This window comes from Berghia stephanieae, chromosome 9 (assembly GCF_034508935.2).
Source record: "Berghia stephanieae isolate SIO BIC M18660-M18661 chromosome 9, UCSD_Bste_1.3, whole genome shotgun sequence".
Taxonomy (NCBI): Eukaryota; Metazoa; Mollusca; class Gastropoda; order Nudibranchia; family Aeolidiidae; genus Berghia; species Berghia stephanieae.
In genome coordinates, this window is record NC_088368.1 from 35,261,625 (window position 1) to 35,274,577 (window position 12,953).

Sequence of the window (12,953 nt, forward strand, 5' to 3'; positions counted from 1 at the left end):
TAGGTCTCAAAACAAACTATCCACGAGTCACTTTTAAGACTGACAAAAGTCAAAGCGCTGGATCATCATTTGAAGAAAACTCTCAAATCTTAACTTTTTGGTTTTTTGTCTTTAAGGGTTTTACAGCACTTGCGACACTTTTAGGATATATCAGTGCCAGTAAAATGGAAGAAAATGGGACGTAAAATCATAATAATTGATTTACAATTATAAGCATGGAAGAACGAGAAAATGTAAGACAAAGGAGACTGGTTAAAGAGGGAGCTGTCAAAGTATTTAATTTGAGATTACTAAAATCCCCAATTGAGAGACCAACATATGATCCCACTAAGTTAGTAAGAATGTTTACTCACTACAGTATCGTGTGTTTAAAAATATCTGTATAAAACAAAGAGACGGTTGAAAATTTGAAAAATCATGTCCCAAAACTATTAATTTACACATTTGACTGTCTTCCTCTCAGCCAAGGACCCCGCCCAGGTAGAGCCAGGACAAAACAAAGTAATCTCATTCGAAGACAAAGATGGAGAGGAATCTGCAAAAGGAAATTAGATATAGGGAAATATAAGATTTAGCAAAGATAACCTCACCGCCCACCAAGGTAAAAGAACAAACCAAAAAAGCAACTAGGAAGGTTTACTGTAATAATAAATCAGTAGTTATCAGTACCTATAATGCATGGGAAAGAAATGTGAACCATTGCTCTTCAAAACTGTATGCCAAAAATATGAGTTTTTTTACTCTAAGCAATCTTATTCAAAACATATTATTCCAATGGGACAGATAAAATAAATGAGTTCAGCTATATTATTTAATTCCATAGTTATTAAAATCTGTGAGGAAATGTATTACAAACCTGAGATTATGCAGCTTAAGACAAACAAACATGCACGCCAATTCAATGGGTGATAAAATTACCCTTTATTTAGAAAAGTTCACAAGTTACTCGTGTATCAATCTGTTATAAATAGTATTACCATTTTTAGATTTGCCAGTAACTTTGTGTTTGTTTTCAAAAATTCAAGATTAGCTTTATGGAATAGTCTTAGCCCCCAGCTCTAAGGAAAAGGAACACAAGGTCCCTATCCGAGAAAAGTAGTGTGATTATCGTGATCATTTTTACATTGTGAATTTAAAGGCAAATAAATAAAATAAAATAAATAAGAAACATTGTGTGACCTTATTTATTGTTATAATATCATTTAAAACATAATATTATTCGATTCGTCTCAAAATTTTAAAAATTGAGCTTTAAATATTGTTTTTGTTTTGTTTTATTTATTTTTTTAAAGTGACAAAAATGATTTTGAAAATATGCGTAGAAAATGTGTAGACAACCTTTTAAAAATAAATATATCATAATTGGCAGCATTGCATTCAAAAAAAAAAAGAAATCAAGATTTAAAAACAAACATGAAAAATAGAAATATATTATATAGATCATTTCTTTTTAACGAGCAGTAATCATAGATTCATGTAAACTGTTAATAAAAATAATTGCGTAAAATTAGCAAAATCAATGTGTACTTCAATTCATCAAAATTACTAGTTAGTATATTTTAAGATAATTCCACTGTTGCGTAATTTTGTGATATAAACACTTTCTAGACCTTGTAGTTCCAAATAAAAGGTCTTCGTTAATACCTTGTAGTTCCAAATAAAAGGTCTTCATTAATACTTTGTAGTTCAAAATATAAGGTCTTCATTAATACCTTGTAGTTCAAAATATAAGGTCTTCGTTAATACCTTGTAGTTCCAAATAAAAGGTCTTCATTAATACCTTGTAGTTCAAAATATAAGGTCTTCGTTAATACCTTGTAGTTCAAAATAAAAGGTCTTCGTTAATACCTTGTAGTTCAAAATAAAAGGTCTTCGTTAATACCTTGTAGTTCCAAATAAAAGGTCTTCATTACAGTAGAAGCACAGTGAAATCTTGCTATATCAGAAATGTCTGCACAGAAGTAATCATCAGTACCAAAAAATAATTCAAATTATTATTTATTTTTTTTAATTTCCTTTTTTTTAAAAATGTCATTATTAACGACAATCTAATAATCCAGATCGAATCCTGATACACTACCATTAAAAAAAACAATTTGTCTAAACCAACGTAAATAATGAACTATAATGAACTATTTCAATTATTCTGTTAAACAAAACGTGTACATTCTTTGCAGGTCTGATAACCTAAATTGTTATGGGCTCATTGCTGTAATGGAAATACTCTCAACCCAACACGTAATCAGTTAGTTACAAAACCTGATAAGGAACATAAATTGTCATGGGCACATTGTTATAAGTTATAATGAAATTAACCGCAAAAGCAGACAAGAAGAAGATAAAGAAATTACCCTTCTCTGAAACCAATGAAGACTTGCCCACTACAAAAAAAAAATCTTTTTAATGCACTTTTATATAGCGCAATATCCACTAAATGTGCTCAAAGCGCTTTACAGGAAGTTCCTGGCCAACAGCAACATTTAACATGGAGGACGGGATATGACGCCTGTTAGGCGACATTACAATTTTTTCGCACAGAGACAATGCTGTTAACAGCCAGGTACTCATTTTATACCTGAGTCGGTGAGTGAATGTGAGTAAAGAGCCTTCTCCAAGGACTCAACTATGCACAGAGCGAGGCTCGAACCCACGACCTTCTTATCCGAAAGCAAGTAATACCAATAGACCAAATAGAACACATAGCCGCACAATAATACAACATGTTAATCAAGCCGTAAATGTGTTAGATTATCAGACCTGGTAATAATTCATTATTTCTTTTCATTTCTTACTAATTACACACTACATGGGAAAGTAAACAAATCCAGCAACTTTCTCTACCCTCAAATACATGCAAGTAGGCTAGGCCAAAAAAGCCTGCATGACACATATTTTGAAATGTGACCTTTGTCTCTAGATGCCAGAAATATATTTAAATACATTACAAAAAACCCTGGAAATTCGGGTTAATCCAGATAGAAATCTTGCACCCATGCGAATACAAATACTCAGAATTGAGTCGACTTCGAGTAATATTCAGATCCAGATCACCAAAATTGATGTCTTGCTCGAATGCCGTTTTAGACTGTCTTTGATATTTTATTTGTATCCACACTGATATGATTCATAATATGATATAAGGTAAAAAAAAACAAAACAAAAAAACATCAACAACAAAAAAACACAAAAAAAAACACCTCAAAATAAAATAAAGTATATCATGTCCTAGATAGAAATAAAAATCAATCTTTTTCGGCATGGCTAAAAAATTTAAGGAAATTATTTTCAATCTTTTAAATTAAATCATTGGTGACAAATCCAGACTTTAAATTTAAAGTTAAAGAGAAAAAAAAATATAATTCAGATTTGCTTTCATCTCAACAGGCTTTATACACCTGGAGAGATTTAAGGTTAAAATAAGGCTTTCATCTCAATAAGGCAACACCATTTATTCTGCCGTAGTACTCTGGAAAAATCCATGTTTAAAAATTTGGCCAGAAAACTCATCCTTCAAATATCAAATCGCTTTAAACGACCTGAGATTTAAAAATTTTTTTTTGCCAAGATGAGGGTCATTACTTTAAATCAATCAATAGTTGAAGGATGAGTTTTCTGGCCAAATTTTGAAATGTGGTGTTTTCCAAAGCACAGCACGGCAGTATCGGTGCAATCAAAAACAAAATCGTACCTGGGATTTGATGTATTAGTATTAAATAATAATGTGAAATTGAATGTAAGCTTCAATTTAATTACAAAAACAGATCAAATGAACGTCTCAGTCGGGTTTCCCCTTTATCAACAAAACAGGATGAATGAAACACGATTCATGATTCATCTTTACTACGCCACTACCACATCATCTCATTCATCTGTAGTGTTACATTCATCCTGTTTTGTTGATCAAGAGGAAACCTGAAATGTTCATTTGATCTGTTTTTGTAATTAAATTGAAGCTTACATTCAATTTCACATTACTATTTATTTCTTTGAGCTTCGAGCAGTAACATTTACATGTATTAGTATTAGAACACCCGGTAAAAGAAGGTTCATCAATCAACACCTTAGATAGATGATATAAAATCATTACAAATAAGTATAAATATTCTTATAGTTATAGAGTCCTCCAACGACTCATTGACTGTAGCATCAAAATGAAATGGTAACGGTATGACAGTATATATGATTATATTATAATATAAGATCATTACTTTGTGACCAGTTTAAGAGTTAATGTAATTATACTAATATGTAACCCACCATCTCAAATCGGTAGTTAGACATGGTGAACTCTGCTCTGAAAACAAAGACAACTAGAGATGTAACTGTCTGGTAGTCTTTAACTGAAAACTAAATTTAAAGCACGAATCATGAATCTAATTTCTCTCATTAAAAACAAAACAAAACAAACAAACAAATATAAACAAAAAAAAAACAAGAAAAAAAAGAAAGAAACCAACACCCCCCCCCCCTAAAAAAACTTTTTAAAAACCCAACAAATTTAAAATAAGATGAAATAAAACAAAAAATAAGTAAATAAATAAATTTTTAAAATTAAAAAATATCAAACCCCGCCAAAAAAAAATAAAAACAAAAAAAAACAACCATAATTTTCTTCTGTAATTCATTTTTTTGACATTCTGTATCTGTCCATCACACCATAATACAAGAGTGAAGTGGTGGGTAACATTATAGTGGTCATACACTACAATCTGAACGGATATGAATAAATAGTCCATGTGAATTACTTTGCTGCTCGAATTATAGAAGCTGTGGACTGTAAAAAGTAAAATACAGTACAGGAATGAATATAACAGCTTCCAAAAGAAATTATCGCCATCGTGTTTAATGACTAGACTAAATGTGCTAAGGTCTATTTCTGTGGACTATCTGGATTTAACATATCGACGTTTTAACTTTTTTTATTAACCTTTCCTTCTTTTAAAAAAAAATTGGCCAAAGAAGGGTTCTGAGCCTGAAACGTTCCGTGTTCACTTAAAAAAAAAAATAAAAAAAAATAATAATATTTAGAATGAGTCGTGAAGCCTTTCGGGCAATATGACATTTTTTTTTCAACAGAGACAATGCTGTTACCAGCCAAGTACTCATTTTACACATGAGTACAGAGAGAAAATGTGAGTAAAAAGCCTTTTCCAAGGACTTAACTTGCGCTGCTCAGGTTGAGACTCAAACCCAGAACTCACCGGTCCGAATAAGAGTGTATTACGACAAAGTCACAAAGCCTATTGAAAGCTTTAATAAAGAATATATAATCATGCAACCCAACGTGATCTTTCTTGAAAGCGGTCACTATCATTCTTACTACTTTTACAGACAATGACATTTAGCTGCCTAAAGTATGGAGATGAGATATACAGTTTACTCCGCTTAATCGCACATCGGTTAATCGCACGCTCCGCTTATACGCCACACATTCACAAAAAAATGAATGTTTTCTATATAATCACTCTGCTTAATCACACACCTTCTCTGCTTAGTCACTACACCTTGATTCCATCTTAATTGGACAACAATAAACCCAGTACCCATCAGCCGTGAATTGACAACTTAGGAGCTATTGGACTTGGTTCAGCCACACAAAAGCCAATGCCTGGATAATGAAGATGAGGGTGAGTCATCATCAGAGTGTGACACAACACCGTTGACAAACACTGAAAAACTTGACATAGTGGACAAACTACGCCGCTTCATTCAAGAAGAATAATTGACAGATGATCTACCAAGATTGGTGAGATTGAAGACTAGGGTTTATAAACAGCGTGCAGAGAATAGAAAGCAATCAACTTTTCGTGATTACTATTCTTACAAACAATAATGTCACAGAAAAGAAAAAAAAATTAATGAAGAAGAAAAAAAAAAGGTAAAAAAAAAAAAAAATAAAGGAAAAAAAACAAAACCTAAAAAAAAAAACTTCTAATGAGGCCATGTCTTAAACATGACAATCCCATACCCGTAGAAAACTCACAGCAGAAGGTCCTAAATGAATTGCACATGAAAGCTGGTGGTTGGATGCTATTTTTGCCTCTCCACTTAATCACACACTCTGTTAATCAGATCGACACATTAGCCTGAACTCCCGAAGGTATGCAATTAAGCAGAGACGACTGTATATCTAATAAAACATTGAGGCAAAATAGAGGGGGTGCTAAATAAAATTTTGAAAAGTGACACATTTTTAAATCTTGTAATAAAATGGAGAATGATATGTCTTATTTGTGGAAATGTAACATATTTGAAAACAGAGATATCACACAACAATGAGGCAACTGCCTTGGCTTTAAAAATCAAATATAAATATTCCATTTCTAAAAGTAGAATTGGACCTGACCTGCCTGGCCGACGTCTTTTTATGACACTAAATTATAATGAAATTGCTGAACTAAACCCAGTAACTCTAAATATTCTAAAATAAAAAAGGCACAAAGAGATAGAAAAAAAATATGCTTGAATCAGAAAACAAAAAAATATGACCCTAATATGTATCACTTAATTTTAACTCACTCAATCCTAGAGATTTTTGGTACTTTTCAAAATTGGAAAAAAATGTATTAAAAATGAGCATGTACATAGATAGTTTTATTCAACTATCATTAACATGTAAAAACTAAAAGCATTAGCTTTTATACGCCTGTAATTTCTCTCATAAAAATGTAATATATAGGCATGGGGTAAAAGTAAACCGGGTGAACTACGGATATAGTCGGTGTTAGGGTTGAGTGAGTTAATTTAAATTAATTGAGTTTCAGTTCAACGCCCTTTTCACGAGATTTTAGTTTTCGGTTTATTTAAAAGGAGGAAATGTTGCTTCATTCCTTCGTTTTCCTAAATGGTTTATGCATTGATACATACAAAAAAAATATTGTCAATCCTCATTTCAGAAGCATTTCTATTTTATACCTATATTACAGACTCTGTCTTTGTCTTTGTTGACTGTTAAAACTAGACATTAAAATTAGATTCACAATGGGTCAATACAGCGTCACATGCATGACACTGACACATTGGACAATGTGTTTTAATTCATTTGATTCAAATGTATGAATCTCTCTATATAAGTTAAAATCAATACAAATGGATCAAACATTTCATCCTAAGAGTAAACAAATGAGACACCGACTTTTAATGCAATAAATTACATAAACAATATATATGCTACATAGAAACCCATTCTTCATGTCCTTCTATCCCCCACGTCATTTCTCATTCCCTGACAATCCATGGACCCTTTCATACAAACTGTGATTTCTTCTTCCAGTCCGAGCAGTTCTCTTTCACTGACGACCAACTGTTGTTTTATCCTCTTTGACCCTTTCATTCTACAAACCATGATTTCTCACTTCAGGCCGAGCAGTTCTCATTCACTGACGACCCACTGTGGCTTTATCCCCGTGGCTATTCTGACTTCTTTGACCCTTTCATACAACCTATGGTTTCGGGTAAATCGCGTCATCACGTGATCTATGAGGGTTTTTGGAAAGCACGTGTCCCACACGTCATCGGGACATTGACGGTAGTGGTGTAACACAGCCTCGTCTGCTGAAATACGATACCTGTGGATGATAACATATAATATGAACACACACACACACACACACACACACACACATATATATATATATATATATATATATATATATATATATATATATATATATATATATATATATATATATATATATCAAGGAATTTACCCAATGGAAACCGTACGGTGCTCTTATTGGCTGACCAACCAGCGGCCTCGATGAGAAAAATATCCGCCATTTTGATGTTGGCTGGGAATCGCGTTACTATAGTAAACAAGCGCTGATCGACCGTTCATGAAAACAAGTTGCTGCTCGCTCGTTTAACTCAAAATTATTCAAAACTATCTCTCTAAAATGATATAAATGTGACTTCTTAAGGTTTTCTTCACGGTCAAAACCACACATTCTATTAATGATTACGTCCGAGGCAAAAAGGAATATTGACAGGTCGACCGAGAGTTGAACTCGTGAGACGACTAACATCAATGCAAAGTGTAGCGAGAGTCAAGCTATTGTTTGTCTTGTCCTATTCTATATAGAGAAAAGGATAAATAGTATAGCCTCGTGTGTGAGTGGTTGCGTGTCATAGTCTTGTTTTTAAATTGTTTCTGTTGTTTATGTGTGTAGTGATGACTCTCTCACACTCAATTTCAATGCCGAAAGAGGAATTCCCGCGCACAAGAAAGGGGAATTGGGGTGGTATTTGGCATACATATTGTATAGTATCTAGTTCTAAATAGATAACTGATTAGAATTATATTATGATATATAAACACAATGCCAAATACAATTCCGAAGTTTCCTTATTTCAAATGAAGTAAAGCTCCAAAACCTAATGGTAGTGATTGTAGTACTGAGTGTTAGTGAGGTGATGTGGTGTTGGTGGTGCTTGTAGTTGTAGTAGTAATAGTGATGATGATGTGGTGGTGGTGATGATTGTAGTTGTAGTAGTAGTGGTAGTGATGATGATGTGGTGGTGGTTGTAGTAGTAGTGGTAATGGTAATGATATGGTGGTGGTGGTGGCTGTAGTAGTAGTGGTCGTGATGATGATGTGGTGGTGGTGTTTGTAGTAGTAGTGGTAATGATGCGGCTATGTGGTCTAGTAGTATGACACTCGCTTCCTGATCGGAAGGTCCTGGGTTCGAGCCTCGCGCTCGGCGCATAGTTGAGTCCTTGGAAAAGGCTCTTTACTCACATTCTCTCACCGTACTCAGGTGTAAAATGAGTACCTGGCCGTTAACAGAGTTGTCTTTGTCCGAAAAATTGTAATATCGCCTAACAGGCGTCATGTCCCGTCCTACATGTTAAATGTTGACCAGGGACCCCTTGTAAAGCGCTTTGAGCACATTTAGTAGATATTGCACTATATAAAGCTCAATTTAAAAAAATATATATATTTCAATGATGATGATATGGTGGTGGTGGTTGCAGTAGTAGTAGTGGTAGTGATGTTATAGTGGTGGTGGTTGTAGTTGTAGTAGTAGTGATAGTGATGATGATGTGGTGGTGGTTGTAGTAGTTGTGGTAGTGATGATGATGTGGTTGTGATGGTTGTAGTAGTAGTTGTAATGGTGATGATATGGTGGTAGTGGTGGTTGCAGTAGTAGTGGTAATGGTAATGATATGGTGGTAGTGGTGGTTGTAGTAGTAGTGGTAATGGTAATGATATGGTGGTGGTTGTAGTAGTGGTGGTCGTGATGACGATGTGGTTGTGGTGGTTGTAGTAGTAGTGGTAGTGATGCTATTGTGGTGGTGGTTGTAGTAGTTGAGGTAGTGATGTGGTGGTGGTTGTAGTAGTAGTGGTGGTGGTGGTTGTGGTAGTAGTGGTAATGATGATGATATGGTGGTGGTGGTTGCAGTAGTAGTGGTAGTGATGACGATGTGGTTGTGGTGATTGTAGTAGTGGTAGTGATGATGATGTGCTGGTGGTGGTGTAGTAGTAGTGGTGGTGGTGGTTGTGGTAGTAGTGGTAATGATGATGATATGGTGGTGGTGGTTGCAGTAGTAGTGGTAGTGATGACGATGTGGTTGTGGTGATTGTAGTAGTGGTAGTGATGATGATGTGCTGGTGGTGGTGTAGTAGTAGTGGTAGTGATAATGATGTGGGGCTGGTGGTTGTAGTAGTAGTGTTAGTGATGATATTGTGGTGGTGGTTGTAGTAGTAGATGATGTGGTGGTTGGAAAACACATTACAGGTTATTATAATACATGATTACACACATTCTCTAACTTCATTTTTTGACAGCTTCGTTGTGCCATAAATATACGCAACAGTTCTGAAACATTTTATTGTGGATTTTGATATTGTTTGTTGTTTTTCTTGTGTCGTTATGTTGACATAGATACCGAATGAATGGTAATTACTACATTCTCAACCAACAACAAAATGGCGCTGAATGCTTTCATTGGTGGACACTTTTTAGGCTTCGTACGTATTCTCATTCGTTTAATTCTATGATATATATATATATATATATATATATATATATATATATATATATATATATATATATATATATATATATATATATATATATATATATATATAGAATGCAAATCTTCACTCACATTTTTGTGGCCGAGAATTACAATGGATTACGCCGACTGAAGAAGTGTAAAAAACACAGAAACGAGTCGTCTCGGCCACAAAAATGTAAGTGAAAATTTGCATTCTATATTAGCTCTAACCACCATTATCGAGTACTTTCGTACCTACAAGTACCCACCAACACTCATATATATATATATATATATATATATATATATATATATATATATATATATATATATATATAGAGCGTATTTTTACAGCTTTACCGTGCTCAATGTGCTTCCACGGTGTTTTATTTATTTCCCCAGCAGGGCATATGGATTTCCATTCCATTCAGTAGCAATCGCTTATTACGTGTAGGCAACTATTTGTACTAGACGTCTAAATCTCTTAAAACATTCTTAAAACTGCCTATAGCCATGTATTCATTTACACCTGAGTCGAGTGAGGCTATTTGTGCAAAGTGCTTTACCCAAGTACACAATCCAAAACCAGCACTGTCACTATCCTACCCACTGACCACACTTATCATCGCCCGCACGCGTTTGTATCGTTGGCAAAAACATTGCCATATTTCAAGAGAATCATTCAGAAGAAAAAAAAGATTCAAGGAAATATGGAATTTTAGAAATGCTGCCAGTATATTATAATTAATCTAAGAGATTCGAGCAAAACAAAAAACAAACAAACAAAACCTCGACAATTCCAGGGGGGGGGGGAGAGAGAGAGAGAGAGAGAGAGAGAGAGAGAGAGAGAGAGAGAGAGAGAGAGAGAGAGAGAGAGAGAGAGAGAGAGAGAGAGAGAGAGAGAGAGAGAGAGAGAGAGAGAGAGAGAGAGAGAGAGAGAGAGAGAGAGAGAGAGAGAGAGAGGAGTCGGTAGCTTTCCTTCCCTAGTCAAAATTAGTCAAGGGAGGTAACCGTCACATAATAGATTGAAGATTAAAATTTACACAGTTGTCTCCTATTATTACATATATACCGGTGAACGAACTTATGTGCTTGGGATAATAGATTATAATGGAGCAGTAACATACGTTTGGAATCACCCTGTAAAAGATGCAACAGTAATAGCCAATGAATGGCGTAGACTGGCAGGAGGACCAACTCATCTCTATGTCATATTTATCTTCGACAGATCTTAAGAGATATAGCGACCCATTTACTGCAAAATAACCAATCGGCCAATAGTTGTAAATGAAAGAAATACTAATAACCCGAGATATGCAGACGATACAGTAGTATTACGGACAACAAACAAAGAAAACCTGAAGAAATTAGTAGACGAGACCAACAAAATAAGTAATACTTATGGACTGAAAATCAATATACAGAAAACGAAAATAATGGTATTCCCACGAGCAGAAGAAGAATCCAAAGCCATTATAACAGTAGGCGGAAAAGTAATAGAACAAGTACAGGCTCTGCATACCTCGGCCAGTACATCACAAGAAGATGGCAGATCTATTGAAAATGAGAAAAATCCTCACTAGCTTAAAAATATCAACAAAAACAAAAAAGCGTATGGCTAAGTGTTACTGTTACGCATGGTCCTTGGTCCTCATTCCAGTATGCCTGTGAAACATGGACCATAACGAAGGATGAAAAATTGATGCTTTTGAGTTGTGGGTGTACCGCAGAATTCTGAGAGTACCATGGACCAGAAAGAAATCAAACATTCTGGTTCTTATTGATGCTGGCCAAAGGTCCAGAAAACTGTTGGCAGAAGTTAAAGTGAGATAACTGAACAACTATGGGCACGTTCGGAGATACAACACCATCCAAAAAATCAGTGCTAAAGGGAAACATAGCTGACAGAAAAGCACGGCCGAAGCCGATTCGCTACCACCCAGCGTCTCCTCTTACTGGTGGAGAACCCTGGCAACGTCTCACCTAGTTTCGAGGAGTGTATGTTCCCGCCCCCTCGAGGGATTGAATTCGTCCAAACCGACTTCCATCTCGTATAGATAGAACGAAGATGACGTCACTCAGGTCTTTGTTATTGTTTTTGCCATTCACGTTTATGAGTACTTCTCACTGAACTGTATGATCCTAGACTATAAATGTTCATGGTTACACATAGTTTTTTTGTGTTGGTCCCTTATACTCCGGGTGGCAATGTTGTGAACTTCTTAGCCAAGCGCATACTACCTATATGCATCTCTGTCCGTAGTCAGGGCATCTACGTACATAGTTGTTAGGGCCCGGAATGCCCGAGGCCATTCTTCGGGCACCGGGTTGCTGTTAGCTGACAACCCATTGCAAAGCAGTTTGGAAAAAGATGCTGCGCTATATAAATGCTCAAGTTTTATCATTATAAACCAATTCAAAAGGTCAATCCCTCAGTTCCCTGGTTTGACTTACGTTGTAAAAGGTCTGTGTGCGTAAATATCGTGTGTCACAGACGACAAAACACGACTGGGTAGATACACATACTTGGTACACTCCCAATGAGGCAGGGTTGCCTTGCGGTACCGTGTCACCTGGTGATTTTGGAAGGGGGTGGGGAGTGTGTGTGTGTGTGTGGGAGGGTGGGGGGGGGGGGGGGGGGAAGCAACGTTGAATGGAGAAAGATGGGAATAGACAATTGAATTAATTCAGGCTCCGAAAGATAAATAATAATAATAATAATAATAATAATAATAATAATATATCATCATCATCATCATCATCATCATCATCATCATCATATCATCATTCATCATCATCATCATCATCATCATCATAATAATAATAATAAATAATAATAATAATATCATCATCATCATCATCATCATCATCATCATCATCATCATCATCATCATAATCATAATAATAATAATAATAATAATAATAATAATAATAATAATAATATAATAATAATA

General features: G+C 35.0%; 1 protein-coding gene across 1 annotated transcript in view; it reads right to left on the minus strand.

Annotated features, from left to right (window-relative positions):
* Nucleotides 1–5,113: 5,113 nt before the first annotated feature.
* LOC144980123 (uncharacterized) overlaps nucleotides 5,114–12,953 on the minus strand; it is a 38,242-nt gene continuing 30,402 nt past the window's right edge. The window contains exons 4-5 of the mRNA XM_078927667.1: nucleotides 12,454–12,572; nucleotides 5,114–7,568 (exon numbers count right to left, since the gene is read on the minus strand). Coding sequence (XP_078783793.1) covers nucleotides 7,373–7,568; nucleotides 12,454–12,572 — 315 coding nt within the window. The 3' untranslated portion in view covers nucleotides 5,114–7,372. The remainder of the gene's footprint in view (nucleotides 7,569–12,453; nucleotides 12,573–12,953) is intronic.